Source organism: Salmo salar, chromosome 19 (genome assembly GCF_965601325.2).
Source record: "Salmo salar chromosome 19, fSalSal1, whole genome shotgun sequence".
Taxonomy (NCBI): domain Eukaryota; kingdom Metazoa; phylum Chordata; class Actinopteri; order Salmoniformes; family Salmonidae; genus Salmo; species Salmo salar.
Window position 1 is genome coordinate 40,375,394 of NC_138309.1, and position 27,107 is coordinate 40,402,500.

The 27,107-nt window shown below is 45.1% G+C and overlaps 1 protein-coding gene across 3 annotated transcripts in view; it reads left to right on the forward strand.

The window, feature by feature from the left end:
* sptlc3 (serine palmitoyltransferase, long chain base subunit 3) overlaps nt 1-27,107 on the forward strand; it is an 88,969-nt gene that overhangs the window by 37,690 nt on the left and 24,172 nt on the right. For all 3 annotated transcript variants that reach the window (XM_045702284.2, XM_045702285.2, XM_082965727.1), the window contains 2 exons: nt 1,919-2,043; nt 17,866-17,959. In XM_045702284.2, coding sequence (XP_045558240.1) covers nt 1,919-2,043; nt 17,866-17,959 — 219 coding nt within the window. The remainder of the gene's footprint in view (nt 1-1,918; nt 2,044-17,865; nt 17,960-27,107) is intronic.

Consider the following 27,107-nt stretch of genomic DNA (forward strand, 5'->3'; position numbering starts at 1 on the left):
TTTACCAAATAGGGCCATCTTCTGTATTCCACCCCTACCTTGTCACAACACAACTGATTGGCTCAAATGCATTAAGAAGGAAAGAAAGTCCACAAATTAACAAGGCACACCTGTTAATTGAAATGCATTCCAGGTGACTACCTCATGAAGCTGGTTGAGAGAATGCCAAGAGTGTGCAAAGCTGTCATCAAGTCAAAGGGGTGGCTACTTTGAAGAATCTCAAATATATATTTTGATTTGATTAACCCTTTTTTGGTTACTACATGATTCCACATGTGTTATTTCATAGTTTTGATGTCTTCACTATTTTTCTACAATGTAGAAAAAAGTAAAAATAAAGACAAACCCTTGAATGAGTAGATGTGTCCAAACTTTTGACTAGTAGTGTACATCGAGTGCCTTCAGAAAGTGTTCACACCCCATACCCTTAACTTAATCCACATTTTGTTGTTACAGCCTGAATTTAAAACTGATTTAAATGTAGATGTTGTGTCACTGGCCTACAATGCACCATAATGTCAAAGTGGAATTATATTTTTAGATATTATAGAAAATGTAATAAGAAATGAAAAGCTGAAATGTCTATAGAGTCAATACATATTCAATCACTTAGCCTAAATAAGTTCAGGAGTAAACATTTGCTTAACAAGTCACATAATAAGTTGTATGGACATAATAAGTTGAACACTCTGTGTTCAATAATAGTGTTTAACATTATTTTTTTAATGACTACCTCATCTCGGCCATGTACCTCACACATACAATTATCTGTCGATTGGCAAGAATTGAAAAATGGTTAATATGATCAAAAACCAACGTGAATTTTTTTAAAGAATAAAGTACACATTTTGTAGAATCCAGCTGTGCAAATCTCTTAAAAGACTCACCAGAAAGACTCACAGCTGTAATTGCTGCCGAAGGTGTAATTCTAACATGTATTGACTTGTGTGTGAATACTTATGTAAATTTAGATTTTCATTTTTTTTCATTTCCAACAAATGTTTTAACATTTTTAAAAACGTTTTATTTTGTCATTATGGGGAATGTGTATAGATGGGTGAATTTCTTTTAAATTGATTTCATCCATTTTGAATTCAGGCTGTAACACAAAAGTGTATAATAAGTCACACGGTATGAATACTTTATGAAGGCACTGTAATTGTACGCAGAAATGAAGGGGACATTAGTGAACTGCCAATCAGTTTGTCCAAAACATGTGGCAGACACACAGCCATATATTTGAGGAGCTATTTGAGAAGTCCGTTAAGCTCCCTGTATCGTGCATGGACCATATTCCATAGATATCGAACGGGATCATCCTCTGCATTTGAATGAACAAGTTATTGAACTGCCACTCACCTTGTCCAAGAACGTGGTAAACACCATAATGCTTGTACCCGCCGGTCCCCTCTCCCGACCTCTTCTCCCCAAAACGCTTAGATGTTAGCAGATCTGCAAGGTGGAAACAATTATGTTAGAAGCTTCACTACTACAGTGCTTCCTCCTGTCCAGGCCCTTCTGACATTAGGGACTTGGGCCAAGGGGAAGGGGTAAGGAGGGAAGTACACTCTTAGGGGGGGAAAAAAGGTATTATTTAGAAGCTTGAAGGGGTTCTTTGGCTATCCCCTTATGAGAACCCTTTGAATAACCTTTTTTGTTTCCAGGGTTTTACCTGGACCCCAAAAAGGTTCTACCTGGACCCCAAAAAGGGTTCTACCTGGACCCCAAAACAGTTCTACCTGGACCAAAAAAAGGTTCTCTTACGGGGTCGTTCTGAAGAACCCATTTGGAACCATTTTTTTCTTAGTGTCGGACTGACTGTAAGAGCAATCAGATTGATCACTTGAAACAGCAGCAAACAGCGACAGGACATGATGTGAATTTTCATTTTGTTTCTCTTTCACATTTCTCTGTCCAGGTAACCTGGCTGTCCATGAGGAGTTGGAGCAGCTTGTAGCCACCTTCCTGGGGGTGGAGTCCTCCATGATCTTCGGCATGGGCTTTGCTACCAACTCTATGAACATACCGGCACTGGTCGGCAAGGTGGGTCTTTTAAACACACACACACTTTATCATCTAGCCTGGCTAAACCAGATTGAAACAATGTTCAGTGTGTGTGTGGCGAAATCCTGCACGGAACCTTCAGCGTGCGCTGCAACTTTAAGAGCGCATCAGCAGTCAGGAAGGAGGAGATTAAGAGCTCTTGCTGCTCTCTGTGTGGAGCGTGGAGCTCTCGGTTGGCGTGGCAGTTGGACAGTATGTGCAACTCTGCAGAAGTCTTGTTTATTTTCAGCGTGCTTGGTTGTAAAGTGTTTTTAAGTCGATCGGCGGTGTTACCGGCGATAAGTCGTGGTTGTAATTTTTTGGGTCCGCTCCTGTCATTGTTTGCATGGAGTAATAGCAACATTGTTGCAAAGCTTTGAAAAACAAACCAACAAACCATCAGGTGTCTCAGATGGACAGACAATGCAACTGCAAGCAGTTTTTGGACATTTTAAGGTCTTTGTTTTGTGTATGAACAAACCCTCCCCACACCCATTCATACCCTCTGCACTCCTCCACTGGGAGGTAATACAGATTATTTCAAATCCTCTGATGTTGATGACTGGGTTCTTTCTTGTCAATTGTTTCTATGAAGTTGCCGTTAAATTTCTCTGCCATTATTGTATGAGATACTTTTTCCCCCTCATTGTATTTGTCCCCTGCTGATTTTGTACGTTTGTCCACTGACAAAGAAATGATCAGTCTATCATTTTAATGGTAGGTTTATTTGAACAGTGAGAGACAGAACAACAACAAAAAAATCAAGAAAAACGCATGTCAAAAATGTTATAAATTGATTTGCATTTTAATGAGGGAAATAAGTATTTGACCCCCTCTCAATCAGAAAGATTTCTGGCTCCCAGGTGTCTTTTATACAGGTAACGAGCAGAGATTAGGAGCACACTCTTAAAGGGAGTGCTCCTAATCTCCGTTTTTTACCCTAATAAAAGACACCTGTCCACAGAAGCAATCAATCAATCAGATTCCAAACTCTCCACTATGGCCAAGACCAAAGAGCTCTCCAAGGATGTCAGGGACAAGATTGTAGACCTACACAAGGCTGGAATGGGCTACAAGACCATCGCCAAGCAGCTTGGTGAGAAGGTGACAACAGTTGGTGCGATTATTCGCAAATGGAAGAAACACAAAAGAACTGTCAATCTCCCTTGGCCTGGGGCTCCATGCAAGATCTCACTTTGTGGAGTTGCAATGATCATGAGAATGGTGAGGAATCAGCCCAGAACTACACGGGAGGATCTTGTCAATGATCTCAAGGCAGCTGGGACCATAGTCACCAAGAAAACAATTGGTAACACACTACGCCGTGAAGGACTGAAATCCTGCAGCGCCCGCAAGGTCCCCCCTGCTCAAGAATACATATACATGCCCGTCTGAATTTTGCCAATGAACATCTGAATGACTCAGAAGACAACTGGTGAAAGTGTTGTGGTCAGATGAGACCAATATAGAGCTCTTTGGCATCAACTCAACTCGCCGTGTTTGGAGGAGGAGGAATGCTGCCTATGACCCCAAGAACACCATCTCCACCGTCAAACATGGAGGTGGAAACATTATGCTTTGGGGGTGTTTTTCTGCTAAGAGGACAGGACAACTTCACCGCATCAAAGGGACGATGGACGGGGCCATGTACCGTCAAATCTTGGGTGAGAACCTCCTTCTCTCAGCCAGGGCATTGAAAATGGGTCGTGGATGGGTATTCCAGCATGACAATGACCCAAAACTCACGGCCAAGGCAACAAAGGAGTGGCTCAAGAAGAAGCACATTAAGGTCCTGGAGTGGCCTTGCCAGACTCCAGACCTTAATCCCATAGAAAATCTGTGGAGGGAGCTGAAGGTTCGAGTTGCCAAACGTCAGCCTTGAAACCTTAATGACTTGGAGAAGATCTGCAAAGAGGAGTGGGGCAAAATCCCTCCTGAGATGTGTGCAAACCTGGTGGCCAACTACAAGAAACGTCTGACCTCTGTGATTGCCAACAAGGGTTTTGCCACCAAGTACTAAGTCATGTTTTGCAGAGGGGTCAAATACTTATTTCCCTCATTAAAATGCAAATCAATTTATAACATTTTTGACATGCGTTTTTCTGGATTTTTTTGTTGTTATTCTGTCTCTCACTGTTCAAATAAACCTACCATTAAAATTATAGACTGATCATTTCTTTGTCAGTGGGCAAATGTACAAAATCAGCAGGGGATCAAATACTTTTTTCCCTCACTGTATTAATGGTTGGGTTACCCCTGTGCTGTGACGTGTGTTTTATATGGTGTGTCTTATCTTTTCTCTCCACTGGCTATCTGGCCAACAGGCTACCCTCTAGTCTCTACTGCCAACAGGCTACCCTCTAGTGTCCACTGGCTATCTGGCCAACAGGCTACCCTCTAGTCTCCACTGGCTATCTGGCTACTCTCTAGTCTCCACTGGCCAACAGGCTACCCTCTAGTCTCTACTGCCAACAGGCTACCCTCTAGTCTCTACTGCCAACAGGCTACTTACTCTCTTGTCTCCACTGGCTATCTGGCCAACAGGCTACCCTATAATCTCCACTGGCCAACAGGCTACCCTCTAGTCTCCACTGGCCAACAGGCTACTCTCTAGTCTCTACTGGCTATCTATTAAATGGTGTGTCTTATCTTCTCTCTCTACTGGCCATCTAGCCAACAGGCTACTCTCTAGGCTCTACTGCCAACAGGCTACCTTCTGGTCTCTACTGCCAACAGGCTACTCTCTAGTCTCTACTGACCATCTGGCCAACAGGCCACCCTCTAGTCTCCACTGGCCATCTGGCCAACAGGCTACTCTAGTCTCTACTGCCAACAGGCTACTCTAGTCTCTACTGCCAACAGGCTACTCTCTAGTGTCCACTGGCCAACAGGCCAACAGGCTACTCTAGTCTCTACTGCCAACAGGCTACTCTCTAGTGTCCACTGGCCAACAGGCCACCCTCTAGTCTCCACTGGCTATCTGGCCAACAGGCTACCCTCAAGTCTCTACTATCAACAGGCTACCCTCTAGTCTCTACTGGCCATCTGGCCAACAGGCCACCCTCTAGTCTCCACTGGCCATTTGGCCAACAGGCTACTCTAGTCTCCACTGGCCAACAGGCCACCCTCTAGTCTCCACTGGCTATCTGGCCAACAGGCTACCCTCAAGTCTCTTCTATCAACAGGCTACCCTCTAGTCTCCACTGGCCAACAGGCTACCCTCTAGTCTCCACTGGCCAACAGGCCACCCTCTAGTCTCCACTGGCTATCTGGCCAACAGGCTACCCTCAAGTCTCTTCTATCAACAGGCTACCCTCTAGTCTCCACTGGCCAACAGGCTACCCTCTAGTCTCCACTGGCTATCTGGCCAACAGGCTACCCTCAAGTCTCTACTATCAACAGGCTACCCTCTAGTCTCCACTGGCCAACAGGCGACCCTCTAGTCTCCACTGGCCAACAGGCTACCCTCTAGTCTCCACTGCCAACAGGCTACTCTCTAGTCTCCACTGGCTATCTGGCCAACAGGCTACCCTCTAGTCCACTGGCTATCTGGCCAACAGGCTACACTCTAGTCTCCACTGGCCACTAGGCTACTCTCTAGTCTCCACTGGCCAACAGGCTTCCCTCTAGTCAGTCTGTTATGCTGATGTGTGTCTGGTAGTGGTACGCCATCTATCCTATGGTCAACACCTGATTGGTGGTCCTTTCAGCAGGGTTAATACCTGACTGGTGGTCCTTTCAGCAGGGTCAACACCTGACTGGTGGTCCTTTCAGCAGGGTCAACACCTGACTGGTGGTCCTTTCAGCAGGGTCAACACTTGACTGGTGGTCCTTTCAGCAGGGTCAACACCTGACTGGTGGTCCTTTCAGCAGGGTTAATACCTGACTGGTGGTCCTTTCAGCAGGGTCAACACCTGACTGGTGGTCCTTTCAGCAGGGTTAACACCTAACTGGTGGTCCTTTCAGCAGGGTTAACACCTGACTGGTGGTCCTTTCAGCAGGGTTAATACCGGACTGGTGGTCCTTTCAGCAGGGTCAACACCTGACTGGTGGTCCTTTCAGCAGGGTTAACACCTGACTGGTGGTCCTTTCAGCAGGGTTAATACCGGACTGGTGGTCCTTTCAGCAGGGTTAACACCTGACTGGTGGTCCTTTCAGCAGGGTTAATACCGGACTGGTGGTCCTTTCAGCAGGGTCAACACCTGACTGGTGGTCCTTTCAGCAGGGTCAACACCTGACTGGTGGTCCTTTCAGCAGGGTTAACACCTGACTGGTGGTCCTTTCAGCAGGGTTAACACCTGACTGGTGGTCCTTTCAGCAGGGTTAACACCTGACTGGTGGTCCTTTCAGCAGGGTTAACACCTGACTGGTGGTCCTTTCAGCAGGGTTAATACCGGACTGGTGGTCCTTTCAGCAGGGTTAACACCTGACTGGTGGTCCTTTCAGCAGGGTTAACACCTGACTGGTGGTCCTTTCAGCAGGGTTAATACCTGACTGGTGGTCCTTTCAGCAGGGTTAACACCTGACTGGTGGTCCTTTCAGCAGGGTTAACACCTGACTGGTGGTCCTTTCAGCAGGGTTAACAGGCCACACTGAGAGCTCTGTGTGATTTAGTTTGAACCAGATGAACTTTACTTTATACATGGCCTGATCAGAATGACTGATTTCATGTTTTACATGTAAATACAATTCCATCCACATTATAAAAACTGCCAACTAAACTCAACATCTGTAGACCCTGGTCTACAGTAGTCCACTACCCTGGTCTACAGTAGTCCACTACCCTGGTCTACAGTAGTCCACTACCCTATAGACCCTGGTCTACAGTAGTCCACTACCCTATAGACCCTGGTCTACAGTAGTCCACCACCCTATAGACCCTGGTCTACAGTAGTCCACTACCCTATAAACCCTGGTCTACAGTAGTCCACTACCCTATAGACCCTGGTCAACAGTAGTCCACTACCCTATAGACCCTGGTCTACAGTAGTAGACTATGTAGGCAGTACAGTAATAACCCCTGTACAGTAATAACCCCCGTACAGTATACTAATATCCCCTGTACAGTATAGTAATATCCCCCGTACAGTATAGTAATACCCCCCGTACGGTATAGTAATAAGCCCCGGACGGTATAGTAATAACCCCCGTACAGTACAGTAATATCCCCCGTACGGTATAGTAATAACCCCTGTACGGTATAGTAATAACCCCGTACAGTAATAACCCCGTACAGTAATATCCCCCGTACAGTACAGTAATATCCCCCGTGCAGTACAGTAATATCCCCCGTGCAGTAGAGTAATAACCCCCATACGGTACAGTAATAACCCCGTACAGTAATAACCCCCCATACAGTATAGTAATAACCCCGAACAGTATAGTAATAACCCCCCGTGCAGTATAGTAATGACCCCATACAGTAATAACCCCCGTACAGTATAGTAATGACCCCCGTACAGTATAGTAATTACCCCCGTACAGTACAGTAATACCCCCGTACAGTTCAGTAATAACCCCCATACAGTAATAACCCCCGTACAGTATAGTAATAACCCCCCATACGGTATAGTAATAACCCCCGTACGGTGTAGTAATAACTCCCCATAAGGTGTAGTAATAACCCACGTACGTTATAGTAATATCCCCTGTATGGTAGAGTAATAACCCCCGTATGGTATAGTAATAACCCCCGTATGGTATAGTAATAACCCCCGTACGGTATTGTAATAACCCCAGTACGGTATTGTAATAACCCCCGTACGGTATTGTAATAACCCCCGTACGGTATTGTAATAGCCCCCGTACGGTATAGTAATAGCCCCCGTACAGTATAGTAATAACCCCCATACATTATAGTAATAACCCCTGTACAGTATCCCCCGTACAGTAACCCCCGTACAGTACAGTAATGACCCCCATACAGTACAGTAATAACCCCCGTACAGTATAGTAATAACCCCCCGTACAGTATAGTAATAACACCCGTACAGTATAGTAATAACACCCATACAGTATAGTAATAACACCCATACAGTATAGTAATAACCCCCGTACAGTATAGTAGTAACCCCCCTGTACAGTATAGTAGTAACCCCCCTGTACAGTATAGTAATAACCCCCGTACAGTAATAACCCCCCGTACAGTATAGTAATAACCCCGTACGGTATAGTAATACCCCCGTGCGGTATAGTAATAACCCCCGTACGGTATAGTAATAACCCCCGTACGGTATAGTAATAACCCCCGTACGGTATAGTAATAACCTCCCTACAGTATAGTAATTACCCCTGTACAGTATAGTAATAACCCCCGTACAGTATAGTAATAACCCCCGTACAGTATATTAACAACCCCATACAGTATATTAGTAACCCCCCGTACAGTATAGTAGTAACCCCCCGTACAGTATAGTAGTAACCACCCGTACAGTATAGTAATAACCCCCGTATAGTAATAACCTCCCGTACAGTAATAACCCCCGTACAGTAATAGCCCCCCGTACTGTATAGTAATAAGTATTAACCCCCGTACGGTATAGTATTAACCCCCGTACGGTATAGTAATATTACCCCTGTGCAGTACAGTAATAACCCCCGTACGGTATAGTAATAAGTATTAACCCCCGTACGGTATAGTATTAACCCCCGTACGGTATAGTAATATTCCCCCTGTGCAGTACAGTAATAACCCCCGTACGGTATAGTAATAACCCCCGATACGGTATAGTAATAACTCCCCATACGGTGTAGTAATAACCCACATACGTTATAGTAATATCCCCCGTATGGTATAGTAATAACCCCCGTGCGGTGTAGTAATAACCCACGTACGTTATAGTAATAACCCACGTACGTTATAGTAATAACCCACTTACGTTATAGTAATAACCCCCGTACGGTATAGTAATAACCCCCGTACGGTGTAGTAATAACCCCCCGGTACGGTACAGTAATAACCCCCCCGTACGGTACAGTAATAACCCCCGTACAGTAATATCCCCCGTACAGTATAGTAATAACCCCGTATAGTAATATCCCCCCGTTCAGTACAGTAATAACCCCCCGTACGGTATAGTAATAACCCCCCGTACGGTATAGTAATAACCCCCGTACGGTACAGTAATAGACCCCGTACGGTACAGTAATAGCCCCCGTACGGTGCAGTAATAACCCCCTGAACGGTATAGTAATAACCCCGGTACAGTAATAACCTCCCGTACAGTAATAAACCCCCGTACAGTATAGTAATAACCCCCTTACAGTAATAACCCCCGTAACCCAATTAATTCACATCTTAATTAAACATAACAGTAGCCAGGGGCACAGGGAGGCTGAGGGCTGTCTGGGCACACACACACACACACACAGACACACACACACACACACACACACACACACACACACGCAGACACACTGTCAAAGGCGGTGATTAGCGGAGGAGGGCAGGGGACCACTCCAGGGCCTGATTACCCCCATGCTCTGCCATGCTCTGCTCTGCTGGCACACAAACCCAGCTAATTTATTTAATTAATAAATGCATTGCTTTTGGAGCGATAGTGTGTGGCACCAGCCCAGCTCACACGGAATGGCCAGGGGTTACCGTGGGATGCGTAGCAGTACAGCTGTCACTGATTGGACTGGATGGGAGGAGGCGGTTTGGGGGTATTAGTGACAAGGACGAGGTCATCGGGGTGGTTTGTACATCTCAAGTGGTTGAGTAGCCCTAGGAGGCAGGCATAGACGGCCATGGCTTCCCCTGCAGGGACTGGATGGTTGTACGGAGGCCTCAAGCATGGTGTTCTACTGGGAATGGCTATATTACCAGGCTAGGTCTCTGTCCACAGGGACTGGCTATATCACCAGGCTAGGACTCTGTCCACAGGGACTGGCTATATCACCAGGCTAGGTCTCTGTCCACAGGGACTGGCTATATTACCAGGCTAGGTTTCTGTCCACAGGGACTGGCTATATTACCAGGCTAGGACTCTGTCCACAGGGACTGGCTATATCACCAGGCTAGGTTTCTGTCCACAGGGACTGGCTATATCACCAGGCTAGGTCTCTGTCCATAGGGACTGGCTATATTACCAGGCTAGGTCTCTGTCCACAGGGACTGGCTATATTACCAGGCTAGGACTCTGTCCACAGGGACTGGCTATATCACCAGGCTAGGTTTCTGTCCACAGGGACTGGCTATATTACCAGGCTAGGTTTCTGTCCACAGGGACTGGCTATATCACCAGGCTAGGTTTCTGTCCACAGGGACTGGCTATATCACCAGGCTAGGTTTCTGTCCACAGGGACTGGCTATATCACCAGGCTAGGTTTCTGTCCACAGGGACTGGCTATATCACCAGGCTAGGTTTCTGTCCACAGGGACTGGCTATATCACCAGGCTAGGTTTCTGTCCACAGGGACTGGCTATATCACCAGGCTAGGTTTCTGTCCACAGGGACTGGCTATATCACCAGGCTAGGTTTCTGTCCACAGGGACTGGCTATATCACCAGGCTGGGTTTCTGTCCACAGGGACTGGCTATATCACCAGGCTAGGTTTCTGTCCACAGGGACTGGCTATATCACCAGGCTAGGTTTCTGTCCACAGGGACTGGCTATATCGCCAGGCTAGGTTTCTGTCCACAGGGACTGGCTATATCACCAGGCTAGGTTTCTGTCCACAGGGACTGGCTATATCACCAGGCTAGGCCTCGCCAAGGCAGAGCCAGTATGACAGCTGCTGGTATATCAGGGACAGACCAACTGTGACTCTGTAGCTGTGTAGTCCTGGCTGCTACTGAGACACATTCATCAGCTACCAGGCTAGACAGGTCTGACAACAGTACCCAGCAGCACCAGGCTAGACAGGTCTGACTACAGTACCCAGCAGCACCAGGCTAGACAGGTCTGACTACAGAACCCAGCAGCACCAGGCTAAACAGGTCTGACTACAGAACCCAGCAGCACCAGGCTAGACATGTCTGACTACAGAACCCAGCAGCACCAAACTAGACAGGTCTGACTACAGTACCCAGCAGCACCAGGCTAGACAGGTCTGACCACAGTACCCAGCAGCACCAGGCTAGACAGGTCTGACTACAGTACCTACCAGCACCAAACTAGACAAGTCTGACTACAGTACCCACCAGCACCAAACTAGACAGGTCTGACCACAGTACCCAGCAGCACCAGGCTAGACAGGTCTGACTACAGTACCCACCAGCACCAAACTAGACAGGTCTGACCACAGTACCCAGCAACACCAGGCTAGACAGGTCTGACTACAGTACCCATCAGCACCAAACTAGACAGGTCTGACTACCGTACCCAGCAACACCAAACTAGACAGGTCTGACCACAGTACCCATCGGCACCGAACTAGGTCTGGTCACCAAACTAGTGGCAGCTGTTGTACCAGGGACAGGCCTGCTGAACTGGTCCTCCATGCCAAGCCATGGAAGCCTCTCTGACCTACCTATGTATCCCTGGCTGCCACTGAGACGCATTCATCAAAATCCTGAGTTGAGACAGACAGGCTAATGTTTAATCAATAAGGCATGAGAACCCGGGAACTATCGTGTGAATAACTCCTGATTTAAGGGCTGTTCTTAGGCCTGAGGCGAAACTAAGGAGGGTGTCTGTCACAATAAATCCGGATTCCGATGGCCTTACTGCTTCTATAAAATGGCTGCCAACATATTAAAAAAAGATTAACAACAGGTTTCCATTAATGTTATTTTACTGAGTAAATTAGTTTTATTTCATCCTGCCACCAGTTTATATAGTTTGGGCAAAAGCCAGTTATTTCTGAAGTTGCTATGCCAAACAGGCTGGTCGGTAGTTGCTATGCCAAACAGGCTGGACGGTAGTTGCTATGCTAAACAGGCTGGTCGGTAGTTGCTATGCTAAACAGGCTGGTCGGTAGTTGCTATGCTAAACAGGCCGGTCGGTAGTTGCTATGCTAAACAGGCCGGTCGGTAGTTGCTATGCTAAACAGGCTGGTCGGTAGTTGCTATGCTAAACAGGCTGGTCGGTAGTTGCTAGCCAAACAGGCTGGTTGGTAGTTGCTATGCTAAACAAATCATCAACGTGTAGCTAGCTAGCAGAGGTAAAATGATGAGGAGAGACAAGAAATAATAAATAATGATTTATAAATAGGCAACAACCAGATGATTAGCGAGTCCATAGGATAGCTATCGAGACTACTTTTCCCTTTGCTAGCTAAAGCTAACACACAATCACATGAAGCAGATGAAATGACAGCAAACTGTGTATTTTCACTTGTTTTTTTTCCCTCCTTATTTTCTATTGCAATTTCCTTGGATATATCCTATTATAATGATCCTGATCAATTAAGTTTGCCTTGCTCAGAGAAGCGGTCACTCGTTATGTTCATATGCATGGTACGGTGGAGAGATTACAAACAAATAAACATGTTGCACAGGTCGGAGGGGCAGACCGCAACGTTTAGACAAACCCCAACTGTTGCAAACCAATGCTAGGTTAGTAGCATGGGGAAATATTGTCTAAATGCTTAGGGGAGATTCAGTTTATAAATAGCCTGGCTGGATTGTGGGTCAGTGAATGCACGTTGATAATTCAAATGGACCTGTAAACAGGCATTACCCCGGGATTGTGGTGAATAACTCCCTGCTATCAACCAATCAGCATCCAGGGTTCAAACAACACATTTTATAAAGGACGATGAACCCTAGTTAAAATGTAGATTTCCGCCTAAATAGACATACTCCAAAAAGTAACTGCTATTCATGTGTAATTACATGATTCTGACATGCAAAAACTTGGTATATTTTGAAAGAAGATATCTGGGAAATGATGAGGAAATAATCAGAAGATAAATAGGGGTTACATAGTTCAGAATACACAAGATCAAGCACACACAAAATAACCATATATTTTTTTAAATATATATATTTTGAAAGTCATCTTTCATTGACAAGCTATAAGTGAATTATTGATTCCCAGAGCTGGAAACACATCAGATGGCTTCCACAACATGTCAACAATTTCAGTAAAAAATGGGTTGGATAGACCTAACAACTAGAAATGGGTAGATGTTTTAGTAAGTGTTGTCAGGTGTGGTCACGGGACGTTTCCAATTCTCTGAGCCAGGTAGCAATAGTTACACATTAATAGGTTCTAGGCCTTACTTTGTCCCACCCGGGTCAACTGCATATCCCTGGAAAGCTTATCTCATTGGCTACAAGACTGTCAAGGTGCCATAGTAGCCAATCCCCAGCGTAATGGATGCCTACATAGTAAGAAGGTAACATATTTTTTGATGCGCAACGATATAGTCACTCGGTGAACATTCAATGTTGCTATTAAGTCATACATCATCAGATAACATTGGCTAGATTTGTTCCTACCAACCTAAGGATTAATTTGATTAGCCCCATGTAGCTATATCTCAAACACAGACCAAATCGAAGCTTACCTTGTAAGATGTTTGGTGAAAACGTTGTGTAAAATAAACATTTAGACTCTCGGGGCTGGTGATCAATAACGGTAGGTCACAGACAGACAAATAAGACATCCTCGTGATCTGTGGAGACCCGCCTTTCGGTGTGTATCGACGTATTCCGTGTTTATTTTGTTTATGCTTCACAACGCTAACCGGAACGTAGGTAGCAGACATCTTGAAATGAGGTCACCGGCTCGGCCTGTCCTTATAAATTCGTATGCCCATATATGATAGTAAGTCACACCAAAGACACACACCAAAAGGCACCGATCAATACCCAAGATACTCAACTTTCTGTAGACACGATGCTTTTGCAGATAAGGGCTGCCGTTCTCATACCAGACTGAACTGAATAAAAAAAATCACATAGGGTCTCTAAATATGGGGTCTTTACATTTAAGAGGTTTTGTTCACCTGATTTACAATTCCTCACAATCAAATGCCGACCGCATTATCTACCAAGATAATTTTCTTTGATCATAATCACAGTCGTGTTTTCCCCCCCCAAGCAGACACATCGACGGCCCTGAAAGAACTTCATAGGACTCTATTTAAACTGGAAACCACATATCCTGAGGCTGCATTTATTGTAGCTGGGGATTTTAACAAGGCTAATCTGAAAACAAGGCTCCCTAAATTCTATCAGCATATCGATTGCACGACCCGGGCTGGCAAAACCCTGGATCATTGTTATTCTAACTTCCGCGACGCATATAAAGCCCTCCCCCACCCTCCTTTCGGAAAAGCTGACCACTACTCCATTTTGTTGCTCCCAGCCTATAGACAGAAACTAAAACAGGAAGCACCCGCGCTCAGGTCTGTTCAACGCTGGTCCGGCCAATCGGATTCCACGCTTCAAGATTGCTTCGATCACGTGGACTGGGATATGTTCCGCATGGCGTCGAACAACAACATTGATGAATACGCTAATTCGGTGAGCGAGTTTATTAGCAAGTGCATCGGTGATGTTGTACCCACAGAGTCTATTAAAACATTCCCTAACCAGAAACCATGGATTGATGGCAGCATTCGCCCAAAACTGAAAGCGCTAACCACTGCTTTTAATCAGGGCGAGGTGACCGGAAACATGACCGAATACAAATAGTGTAGCTATTCCCTCCGCAAGGCAATCAAACAAGCTAAGTATCAGTATAGAGACAAAGTGGAGTCGCAATTCAACGGCTCAGACACGAGAGGTATGTGGCAGGGTCTACAGTCAATCACGGACTACAAAAAGAAAAACCAGCCCTGTCGCAGACCACGATGTCTTGCTCCCAGACAGACTAAACAACTTCTTTGCTCACTTTGAGGACAATACAGTGCCACTGACACGGCCCGCTACCAAAACCTGCAGGCTCTCCTTCACTGTAGCCAAAGTGAGTAAAACATTTAAACGTGCTAACCCTCGCAAGGCTGCATGCCCAGACGGCATCCCCGTCCGCGTCCTCAGAGCATGCGCAGACCAGCTGGCTGGTGTGCTTACAGACATATTCAATCAATCCTTATCCCAGTCTGCTGTCCCCACATGCTTCAAGGGGGCCACCATTGTTCCTGTTCCCAAGAAAGCTAAGGTAACTGAGCTAAATGACTACCGCCCTGTAGCACTCACTTCCGTCATCATGAAGTGCTTTGAGAGACTAGTCAAGGATCATATCACCTCCACCCTACCTGACACCCTAGATCTACTCCAATTTGCTTACCGCCCCAATAGGTCCACATACGACGCAATCACACTGCACACTGCCCTAACCCATCTGGACAAGAGGAATACCTATATAAGAATACAGCTCAGCATTTAACACCATAGTACCCTCCAAACTCGTCATTAAGCTCGAGACCCTGGGTCTCGACCCTGCCCTGTGCAACTGGGTCCTGGACTTCCTGACGGGCCGCCCCCAGATGGTGAGGGTAGGTAACAACATCTCCACCCCACTGATCCTCAACACTGGGGCCCCACAAGAGTGCGTTCTCAGCCCTCTTCTGTACTCCTTGTTCACCCATGACTGCGTGGCCATGCACACCTCCAACTCAATCATAAAGTTTGCAGACGACACTACAGTGGTAGGCTTGATTACCAACAACGACGCGACGGCCTACAGGGAGGAGGTGAGGGCCCTCAGAGTGTGGTGTCAGGAAAATAACCTCACACTCAATGTCAACAAAAACAAAGGAGATGATCGTCGACTTCAGGAAACAGCAGAGGGAGTACCCCCTTATCCACATCGACGGGACAGTAGTGGAGAGGGTGGTGTCACGACACCGATGGATGGTGGCGCCCCTCCTCGACCGGGCGGCGCTCGGCGGTCGTCGTCGCCGGCCTACTAGCTGCCATCGATCCTTTTTGTTTCACTTTCTGTTGGTTAGGTCTAGGTAGGCACGCACCTGTTTTGGTTTAGTTATTAGTAGGGGGGTTATTTAGTTTAGCGAGGTATGTCTGTGTTTGTGCGTGATTATGTTCCTTGTCAGGTTTGTGGAATCTTGAGGAACGTGTGTTTTTTTTCCCTCTGCCTGTGGTTGTTTTGTGTTTTATCACCGCAGAGGTATTTATTTATGGGCTGCGTCCCTATTTCTGCCGTCTATAAGGGTTTTGGAGCGTGGTATCTGTTTGGCGCCCTGCCCTGCCGTGTTTGGACTGTCTTTATTTTTGTGCATACGGATTAAAGTGTGTTCAAGAATTTACTGTCTCCTGCGCTTGACTCTACCTCTCCTGCTTCCTTGAGCCAGCCCTGACAGGTGGAAAGTTTTAAGTTCCTTGGCGTACACATCACGGACAAACTGAAATGGTCCACCCACACAGACAGCGTGGTGAAGAAGGCAAGCAGCGCCTCTTCAACCTCAGGAGGCTGAAGAAATTCGGCTTGTCACCAAAAACACTCACAAACTTTTACAGATGCACAGGTACGGTAACTGCTCCACCCATAACCGTAAAGCTCTCCAGAGGGTAGTGAGGTCTGCACAACGCATCACCGGGGCCAAACTACCTGCCTTCCAGGACACCTACACCACCCGATGTCACAGGAAGGCCAAAAAGATCATCAAGGACAACAACCACCCGAGCCACTGCCTGTTCACCCCGCTATCATCCAGAATGCGAGGTCAGTACAGGTGCATCAAAGCGGGGACCGAGAGACTGAAAAACAGCTTCTATCTCAAGGCCATCAGACTGTTAAACAGCCTTCATTAACATTGAGTGGCTGCTGCCAACATACTGACTCAACTCCAGCCACTTTAATAATGGAAAAATTGATGTAATAAATGGATCACTAGCCACTTTAATGCCACTTCATATAATGTTTACATACCCTACATTACTCATCTCATATGTATATACTGTACTCTATACCATCTACTGCATCTTGCCTATGCCGTTCGGCCATTGCTCATTCATATATTTGTATGTACATATTCTTATTCATTCCTTTACACTTGTGTGTGTATAAGGATGTTGTTGTGAAATTGTTAGATTACTTGTTAGATATTACTGCACGGTCGGAACTAGAAGCACAAGCATTTTGCTACACTCGCATTAACATCTGCTTACCATGTGTATGTGACAAATAACATTTGATTTGATTTGAAGAAGCCTGATATGTAAACTAATGCTTACTTTCACCCATGTCAGCTCTCTGTCTTCGTGTTTAATTAAACTTTAGGGACATTATAAACAGGGGTTGTGTTTTTGAGGTTGGTTGTATTGAGTGTGCAGATCTAGTAATGTACCCTGTTATCTCAGATCTTGTTGTGCTTTAAAGCCAATTCCTACCGTTGTTGTTTATGCATAGGAGTTGGCTATACAGCACCAACAGCCTACACCTAATCTATACAGCACCAACAGACCTGTGACTACAGACTACACCTAATCTATACAGCACCAACAGACTACACCTAATCTATACAGCACCAACAGACCTGTGACTACAGACTACACCTAATCTATACAGCACCAACAGACTACACCTAATCTATACAGCACCAACAGACCTGGGACAACAGACTACACCTAATCTGTACAGCACCAACAGACCTGGGACTACAGACTACACCTAATCTATACAGCACCAACAGACTATACCTAATCTATACAGCACCAACAGACCTGGGACTACAGACTACACCTAATCTGTACAGCACCAACAGACCTGGGACTACAGACTACACCTAATCTATACAGCACCAACAGACTAAACCTAATCTGTACAGCACCAACAGACCTGGGACTACAGACTACACCTAATCTATACAGCACCAACAGACTACACCTAATCTATACAGCACTAACAGACCTGGGACAACAGACTACACCTAATCTATCCCTGTGTTGCCTGTTCTTGTTTCCAGGGCTGTCTGATTCTGAGTGATGAGCTGAACCACACCTCGCTGATCTTGGGGGCCAGGTTGTCAGGGGCAACCATCTGGGTGTTCAAGCACAACAGTAAGTAGACATACTCTCAAACTAAAGTACTCAAAACGCACCACATCTCTCTGCTCAAAACGCATCTCTCTGCTCAAAACGCACCGCATCTCTCTGCTCAAAACGCATCTCTCTGCTCAAAACGCACCGCATCTCAAAACGCACCGCATCTCTCTGCTCAAAACGCGACGCATCTCTCTGCTCAAAACAGCAACGCATCTCTCTGCTCAAAACGCACCGCATCTCTCTGCTCAAAACGCGAAGCATCTCTCTGCTCAAAACGCAACGCATCTCTCTCTGCTCAAAACGCAACTCATCTCTCTCTGCTCAAAACGCAACGCATCTCTCTCTGCTCAAAACGCAACGCATCTCTCTCTGCTCAAAACGCATCTCTCTCTGCTCAAAACGCATCTCTCTCATCTCTCTCTGCTCAAAACGCATCTCTCTCTGCTCGAAACGCGCCGCATCTCTGCTCGAAACGCGCCGCATCTCTCTGCTCAAAACGCAACGCATCTCTCTGCTCAAAACGCAACGCATCTCTCTGCTCGAAACGCAACGCATCTCTCTGCTCAAAACGCAACGCATCTCTCTGCTCAAAACGCAACGCATCTCTCTCTGTTTTGTGGGGGAAAACTCATTCTGAATGGCTGGGCCTGGCTCCCCGGTGGCTGGGCCTATGCCCTCCCAGGCCATCCATGGCTGCGACCCCTGCCCAGTCATGTGAAATCCATGGATTGGGGCCTAATTAATTTATTTCAATTGACTGATTTCCTGATATGAACTGTAGGAAAATCTTTGAAATTGTTGCACGTTGGGCTTATATTCTGGTTTACTGTAGACACCTACTCTCTTAGAGAAAACGGTGCTATTCTCTCACTAGGCGTCCAATGTATTCTTTGTTTGGCTGCGTGATGTTGTCGGGTAGAAACATGGTTGATATTGGGACTTTATTACCTATTGTTTTGACCAGGGCTCTGTAGGGAACAGGATGCTTTTCAGGACTCAGCCATCATCTCCCTCTCAGTACAGTAGACAAGACAGATGAGCTCATCTGACGTCTGCTGTAAAACCTCTGTCTGTAATGTGCCCTGATTGGTACAAGCAGAACCAGTTAGTTAAGGGGCCTCTCAACTGCCCTCAGGGCCTCAGAGCAGCCTCACAGCAGACCACTCCCCGTAGGGCCCAGGACTGAGCTGAAGCCTCAGGCACCAGCTGATTCCCCCCCCCCCCCCCCCCCCTCCCACTACCATATCTCTCCCTCATCCCTGTCCATCCAACACTAGACTGTCTGAGTGAGACACAGGCTGAGATTCGATACAGTTGACACATGGGTCTACTACTGAAGTGGCCATTTGTTAAAGTTCAGTCTTTCAGCAATGGGACTTTTTAAAATTATTATACTTGCCACAATGTTTACAATGTGATTGAATTGGTGTGTAAACGTTTTGGTCAACTGCCCACTGTGGCAGGTAGATAAAAGATATACCAGCCACTCAGATTTTTACCAGTCAAAATATTTTTTTTCTTCATAATTATTATAATTTAAAACAAAAATGTATTAGCGTGCTTTTTGTTTCAAAAACAATACATGTATTACTACACTCAACAAAAATATTAACTCAACATGCAACAATTAGAAAGATTTTACTGAGTTACAGTTCATATAAGGAAATCAGTCAATTTAAATTAATGAATTAGGCCTTAATCTATGGATTTCACATGACTGGGCAGGAGTGCCGCCATGGGTGGGCCTTGGAGGGCATAGGCCCACCCACTTGGCAGCCAAGCCCACCCACTGGGGAACCAGGTCCAGCCAATCAGAATGCATTTTTCCCCACAAAAGGGCTTTTTTTTACAGACAGAAATACTCCTCAGAACCCCCACCCCTCCTTTAGTGTAGAACAAAGTAATGGGGGTATATTGCTGAATTTCAACCAATGTATGTTCAAATAAGTAATTTAGATACAATAGTAAAAACAGATAAAATAGTTCTACAACTGAACATCAAGAATCAACAGCCTGCCACAAAATGCTGAGTGATACGGTTTATTTATTATAGATCAGGTCTAAGTAAATAAAAACAAGGAATACATGATGTGCTCCTAAAGTGGAAATGTAGAAACACACAAATAAATCCAGACGAACAATGACTCCATTTCTTTTGGGGGGGGTGATCCATGCTCAATCAAACACAATCATTAGTTGGGACAAACATTTTCAGCTGGCCGTTACCGTGGTAACTTGGACACTCCACTTGTCTGTGATGAAGAAAGAAAATCTCCGACTGCGATGACTTCCTAGCAGCAACTCAAACTAACATTGAAACAACAACCAAAACGTTTGAACAAAACGATGCAACTAAGGCAGAATAAAGTCACATTTTTAGTAGTAGCCTTTCAGGTTAATTCGACCAACGTCTACAATGTGGTCTTCGGATAAATAAAAACAACCTGTTCCCAAATGCTGTGTGTGACCACCCGCCAACGTGGCTGGTGAAATAGACATTCTTATCCGCCAATGACAAAATTGACCCGCATATGGCGGGTGGCGGGTGTTCATTTCCAGCCCTGCCCATCACCTAGTCTGAGAGGCTAGACTCGAGGGTGAAGGTGGCCTGTCTCTGTCTGTTTGTCTCTGTATGTGTTGTAAACTGTGTGTCTCTCTGTGTGTGTGTGTGTGTGTGTGTGTGTGTAGTAAACTGTGTCTCTCTCTGTGTGTGTAGTAAACTGAGTGTGTAGTAAACTGTGTGTGTGTGTCTCTGTGTGTTTGTCTCTGTATGTGTAGTAAACTGTGTGTGTCGTAAATTGTGTGTGTCTCTCTGTGTGTGTAGTAAACTGTGTGTGTCTCTCTGTGTGTGTCTCTCTGTGTGTGTAGTAAACTGTGTGTGTCTCTCTGTGTGTGTCTCTCTGTGTGTGTAGTAAACTGTGTGTGTCGTAAACTGTGTGTGTCTCTCTGTGTGTTTGTCTCTGTATGTGTAGTAAACTGTGCGTGTCTCTCTGTGTGTGTAGTAAACTGTGTGTGTCTCTCTGTGTGTGTAGTAAACTGTGTGTGTCGTAAACTGTGTGTGTCTCTCTGTGTGTAGTAAACTGTGTGTCTCTCTGTGTGTAGTAAACTGTGTGTGTCTCTGTGTGTGTAGTAAACTGTGTGTGTCGTAAACTGTGTGTGTCTCTCTGTGTGTGTAGTAAACTGTGTCTCTCTGTGTGTGTAGTAAACAGTGTGTCTCTCTGTGTGTGTAGTAAACTGTGTGTGTCTCTCTGTGTGTGTAGTAAACTGTGTGTGTAGTAAACTGTGTGTGTCTCTCTGTGTGTGTTGTAAACTGTGTGTGTCTCTCTGTGTGTGTAGTAAACTGTGTGTCTCTGTATGTGTAGTAAACTGTGTGTCTCTCTGTGTGTGTAGTAAACTGTGTGTCTCTCTGTGTGTGTAGTAAACTGTGTGTGTCTCTCTGTGTGTGTACTAAACTGTGTGTCTCTGTATGTGTAGTAAACTGTGTGTGTGTCTCTGTGTGTGTAGTAAACTGTGTCTCTGTGTGTGTAGTAAACTGTGTGTGTAACCTACTTGTGGGTGGAGATGGCATTCCAGAGAGTTCCTGAATAGTTTAGAGCGCAAAGACAGAGAAACAGGCTGTGGTGTAGGTACCTGTTCTTAATATTTAGATGACATTTGGTATTTATCTACCTTCACCTTTATATTCACCTTCACCTTTATAGTCACCTTCACCTTTATATTCACCTTTATATTCACCTTCACCATTTATATTCACCATCACCTTTATATTTACCTTCACCTTTATATGAATCTGAGACTTGTTTATTTCCATATTTCGTCATGTAATGTGACATTCCTGTATCGTCCTCCAGTAGCCCGAACTGCTATACATCTATGTGTTTGGCACCTTTATTTAAGTGACTATCAGATAATGAAATGTATGTAGAACTGATTAAATGATGTAACATACATTTGTATTTATTATCGATCCCCATTAGTTCCTGCCAAGGCAGCAGCTGCTCTTCCTGGGGTTTATTATGGATCCCCATTAGTTCCTGCCAAGGCAGCAGCTACTCTTCCTGGGGTTTATTATGGATCCCCATTAGTTCCTGCCAAGGCAGCAGCTACTCTTCCTGGGGTTTATTATGGATCCCCATTAGTTCCTGCCAAGGCAGCAGCTACTCTTCCTGGGTTTCTTTATGGATCCCCATTAGTTCCTGCCAAGGCAGCAGCTTCTCTTCCTGGGGTATATTGTGGATCCCCATTAGTTCCTGCCAAGGCAGCAGCTACTCTTCCTGGGGTCCAGCAAAATTAAGGCAGTTTATACAATTTCAAAAACATTACAATGCATTCACAGACGGTCTGCCCTCAGGTCCCTACTCCTCCACTACCACATATCTACAGTACTAAATCCATGTGTACGTGTGTGTTTAGTTCATATGTTATTGTGTGTGTGTATGTGTATGCATGTGTCTGTGCCTATGTTTGTGTTGCCTCACAGTCCCCGCTGTTCCATAAGGTGTATTTTTATCTGTTTTTAAAATCTGATTCTACTGCTGCATCAGTTACCTGATGTGGAATAGAGTTCCATGTAGTCATGGCTCTATGTAGTACTGTGTGCCTCCCATAGTCTGTTCTGGACTTGGGGACTGTGAACAGACCTCTGGTGGCATGTCTTGTGGGATATCCACGGGTGTCTGAGCTGTGTGCCTGTAGTTAATAATATGTTTGTTTGTTTTGTTGCTGTCATGGTTTCCTATAGGTCAGGGCTGCCCAATCGTAGTTCTGGAGGGACGAAACACTTCTGTTTTTTGTTGCTACCTGGTAGTTAATTGCACTCACCTGGTGTCTCAGGTCTGAAATCAGTCCCCTGATTTGAGAGAAGAGGATAAAAACCAGAAGTGGGCCTCCAGGAGCAGGATTGGACAGTCCTGCTATAGATGTAAATGTAGTCAGTGTGAGTTTTACCACTTTAGCCAAATAGAGTTGATCAACACTGCCATCTAGTGGTAAAACCGTGCTACCTGCGGTATCAATCCCTTCTAGAAACCATGCCAAAAACTTTTACAGTGCATCAATGTATGATCCCCGTATAATTAAACCCATAACCTTTCTCTTGCCAACACAGCTATATATCCACTGCTGGTAATTTCCCAGAGACCTACGCTAGGCTCAGTCAGCAAATAAGAAGAATTTGGTCAGTGCTTATATTTGTCCTATTTCACACAATGTTTTGACCAGAGCTCTGTTGTTTCACACGGTCAGTGCTTATATTTGTCCTATTTCAATTATTATTATTTTTTTCTTCATATCCCAACTACCCCTGAGTCACCCTCAGAAACGGTGTTCCTATTCTTCTCTATGTAGTCCACGATGTAGGGAACACTATGTAGGGAACACTATGTAGGGAACACTATACAGGTAACACTATGTAGGGAACACTATACAGGTAACACTATGTAGGGAACACTATGCAGGGAACACTATGTAGTCCACTATGTAGTGAACACTATGTAGGGAACACTATATAGGGAACACTATGCAGGGAATACTATGTAGGGAACACTATGTAGGGAACACTATACAGGTAACACTATGTAGGGAACACTATGTAGTCCACTATATAGGGAACACTATGTAGGGAACACTATATAGGGAACACTATGCAGGGAACACTATGTAGTCCACTATGTAGGGAACACTATGTAGGGAACACTATATAGGGAACGCTATGTAGGGAACGCTATATAGGGAACACTATGCAGGGAACACTATGCAGGGAACACTATGTAGGGAACGCTATATAGGGAACGCTATGTAGGGAACGCTATATAGGGAACACTATGCAGGGAACACTATGCAGGGAACACTATGCAGGGAACACTATGCAGGGAACACTATGCAGGGAACACTATGTAGGGAACGCTATATAGGGAACACTATGCAGGGAACACTATGCAGGGAACACTATGCAGGGAACACTATGCAGGGAACACTATGTAGGGAACACTATATAGGGAACGCTATGTAGGGAACGCTATATAGGGAACACTATGTAGGGAACACTATGCAGGGAACACTATGCAGGGAACACTATGCAGGGAACACTATGCAGGGAACACTATGCAGGGAACACTATGTAGGGAACACTATGTAGGGAACACTATGCAGGGAACACTACGCAGTCCACTATGTAGTCCACTATGCAGGGAACACTATGTAGTCCACTATACAGGGAACACTATGTAGGGAACACTATATAGGGAACACTATGCAGGGAACACTATGTAGGGAACACTATATAGGGAACACTATGCAGGGAACACTAGGTAGTCCACACTAGGTAGTCCACACTATGTAGTCCACACTATGCAGGGAACAGTATGCAGGGAACACTATGCAGGGAACACTATAAAGGGAACACTATAAAGGGAACACTATGTAGGGAATACTATGTAGTCCACACTATGTAGTCCACACTATGCAGGGAACACTATGTAGGGAACACTCTGAAGGGAACACTATATAGGGAACACTATACAGGGAACACTATACAGGGAATAGGGTGCTCTTTGACATGGAATCAGTACAGTGGGGGAAAAAAAGTATTTGATCCCCTGCTGATTTTGTACGTTTGCCCACTGGCAAATAAAGGATCAGTCTATAATTTTAATGGTAGGTTTATTTGAACAGTGAGAGACAGAATAACAACAAAAATATCCAGAAAAACATATGTCAGAAATGTTATAAATTGAGTTGCATTTTAATGAGGGAAATAAGTATTTGACCCCCTCTCAATCAGAAGGATTTCTGGCTCCCAGGTGTCTTTTATACAGGTCACGAGCTGAGATTAGGAGCACACTCTTAAAGGGAGTGCTCCTAACCGCAGCTTGTTACCTGTAAAAAAAAGACACCTGTCCACAGAAGCAATCAATCAATCAGATTCCAAACTCTCCACCATGGTCAATACCAAAAAGCTCTCCAAGGATGTCAGGGACAAGATTGTAGACCTACACAAGGCTGAAATTGGCTACAAGACCATCGCCAAGCAGCTTGATGAGAAGGTGACAACATTTGGTGCGATTATTCGCAAATGGATGAAACACAAAAGAACTGTCAATCTCCCTCAGCGTGGGGCTCCATGCAAGATCTCAACTCGTGGGGTTGCAATGATCATGAGAACGGTGAGGAATCAGCCCAGAACTACACGGGAGGATCTTGTCAACGATCTCAAGGCAGCCGGGACCATAGTCACCAAGAAAACAATTGGTAACACACTACGCCGTGAAGGACTGAAATCCTGCAGCGCCCGCAAGGTCCCCCTGCTCAAGAATACATATACATGCCCGTCTGAAGTTTGCCAATGAACATCTGAATGACTCAGAGGACAACTGGGTGAAAGTGTTGTGGTCAGATGAGACCAAAATGGAGCTCTTTGACATCAACTCAACTCGCCGTGTTTGGAGGAGGAGGAATGCTGCCTATGACCCCAAGAACACCATCTCCACCGTCAAACATGGAGGTGGAAACATTATGCTTTGGGGGTGTTTTTCTGCTAAGGGGACAGGACAACTTCACCGCATCAAAGGGACGATGGACGGGGCCGTGTACCGTCAAATCTTGGGTGAGAACCTCCTTCCCTCAGTCAGGGCATTGAAAATGGGTCGTGGATGGGTATTCCAGCATGACAATGACCCAAAACACACGACCAAGGCAACAAAGGAGTGGCTCAAGAAGAAGCACATTAAGGTCCTGGAGTGGCCTTGCCAGTCTCCAGACCTTAATCCCATAGAAAATCTGTGGAGGGAGCTGAAGGTTCGAGTTGCCAAACGTCAGCCTCGAAACCTTAATGACTTGGAGAAGATCTGCAAAGAGGAGTGGGACAAAATCCCTCCTGAGATGTGTGCAAACCTGGTGGCCAACTACAAGAAACGTCTGACCTCTGTGATTGCCAACAAGGGTTTTGCCACCAAGTACTAAGTCATGTTTTGCAGAGGGGTCAAATACTTATTTCCCTCATTAAAATGCAAATCATTTTCTAACATTTTTGACATGCGTTTTTCTGGATTGTTTTGTTGTTAATCTGTCTCTCTCTGTTCAAATAAACCTACTATTAAAATTATAGACTGATCATTTATTTGTAAGTGGGCAAACGTACAAAATCAGCAGGGGATCAAATACTTTTTTCCCCCACTGTATCTGCTGCAGATTATAGGTGTTCTTTTGCCTCATGTTGTCTTGGTGTTTCCTGTTGTGGTTCATAAGAAGATGTTGTCTTGGAATTTCCTGTTGTGGTCCATAAGAAGATGTTGTCTTGGTATTTCCTGTTGTGGTCTATAAGAAGATATTGTCTTGGTATTTCCTGTTGTGGTCTATAAGAAGATGTTGTCTTGGTATTTCCTGTTGTGGTCCATAAGAAGATGTTGTCTTGGTATTTCCTATTGTGGTCCATAAGAAGATGTTGTCTTGGTATTTCCTGTTGTGGTCCATAAGAATATGTTGTCTTGGTATTTCCTGTTGTGGTCTATAAGATGTTGTCTTGGTATTTCCTGTTGTGGTCTATAAGAAGATGTTGTCTTGGTATTTCTTGTTGTGGTCCATAAGAAGATGTTGTCTTGGTATTTCCTATTGTGGTCTATAAGAAGATGTTGTCTTGGTATTTCCTGTTGTGGTCTATAAGAAGATGTTGTCTTGGTATTTCTTGTTGTGGTCCATAAGAAGATGTTGCCTTGTACGCTGGTCCATAAGAAACTGTTGATGGTAGAACCGGTGTCTGTATTTAGCCTCGCTACTTTTATAGCCTCGCTACTTTTACAGCCTCGCTACTGTATATAGCCTGTCTTTTTACTGTTGTTTTATTTCTTTACCTACCTATTGTTTATACCTTTTTTGCACTATTGGTTAGAGCCTGTAAGTAAGCATTTCACTGTAAGGTCTACTACACCTGTTGTAGTAAGCATTTCACTGTGAGGTCTACTACACCTGTTGTAGTAAGCATTTCACTGTGAGGTCTACTACACCTGTTGTATTCAGCATTTCACTGTAAGGTCTACTACACCTGTTGTATTCAGCATTTCACTGTTGCTGGCAGTTTAAACCACTGTACTCTGGTCCATAAGAAGGTGTTGCTGGCAGTTTGAACCACTGTACTCTGGTCCATAAGAAGGTGTTACTGGCAGTTTGA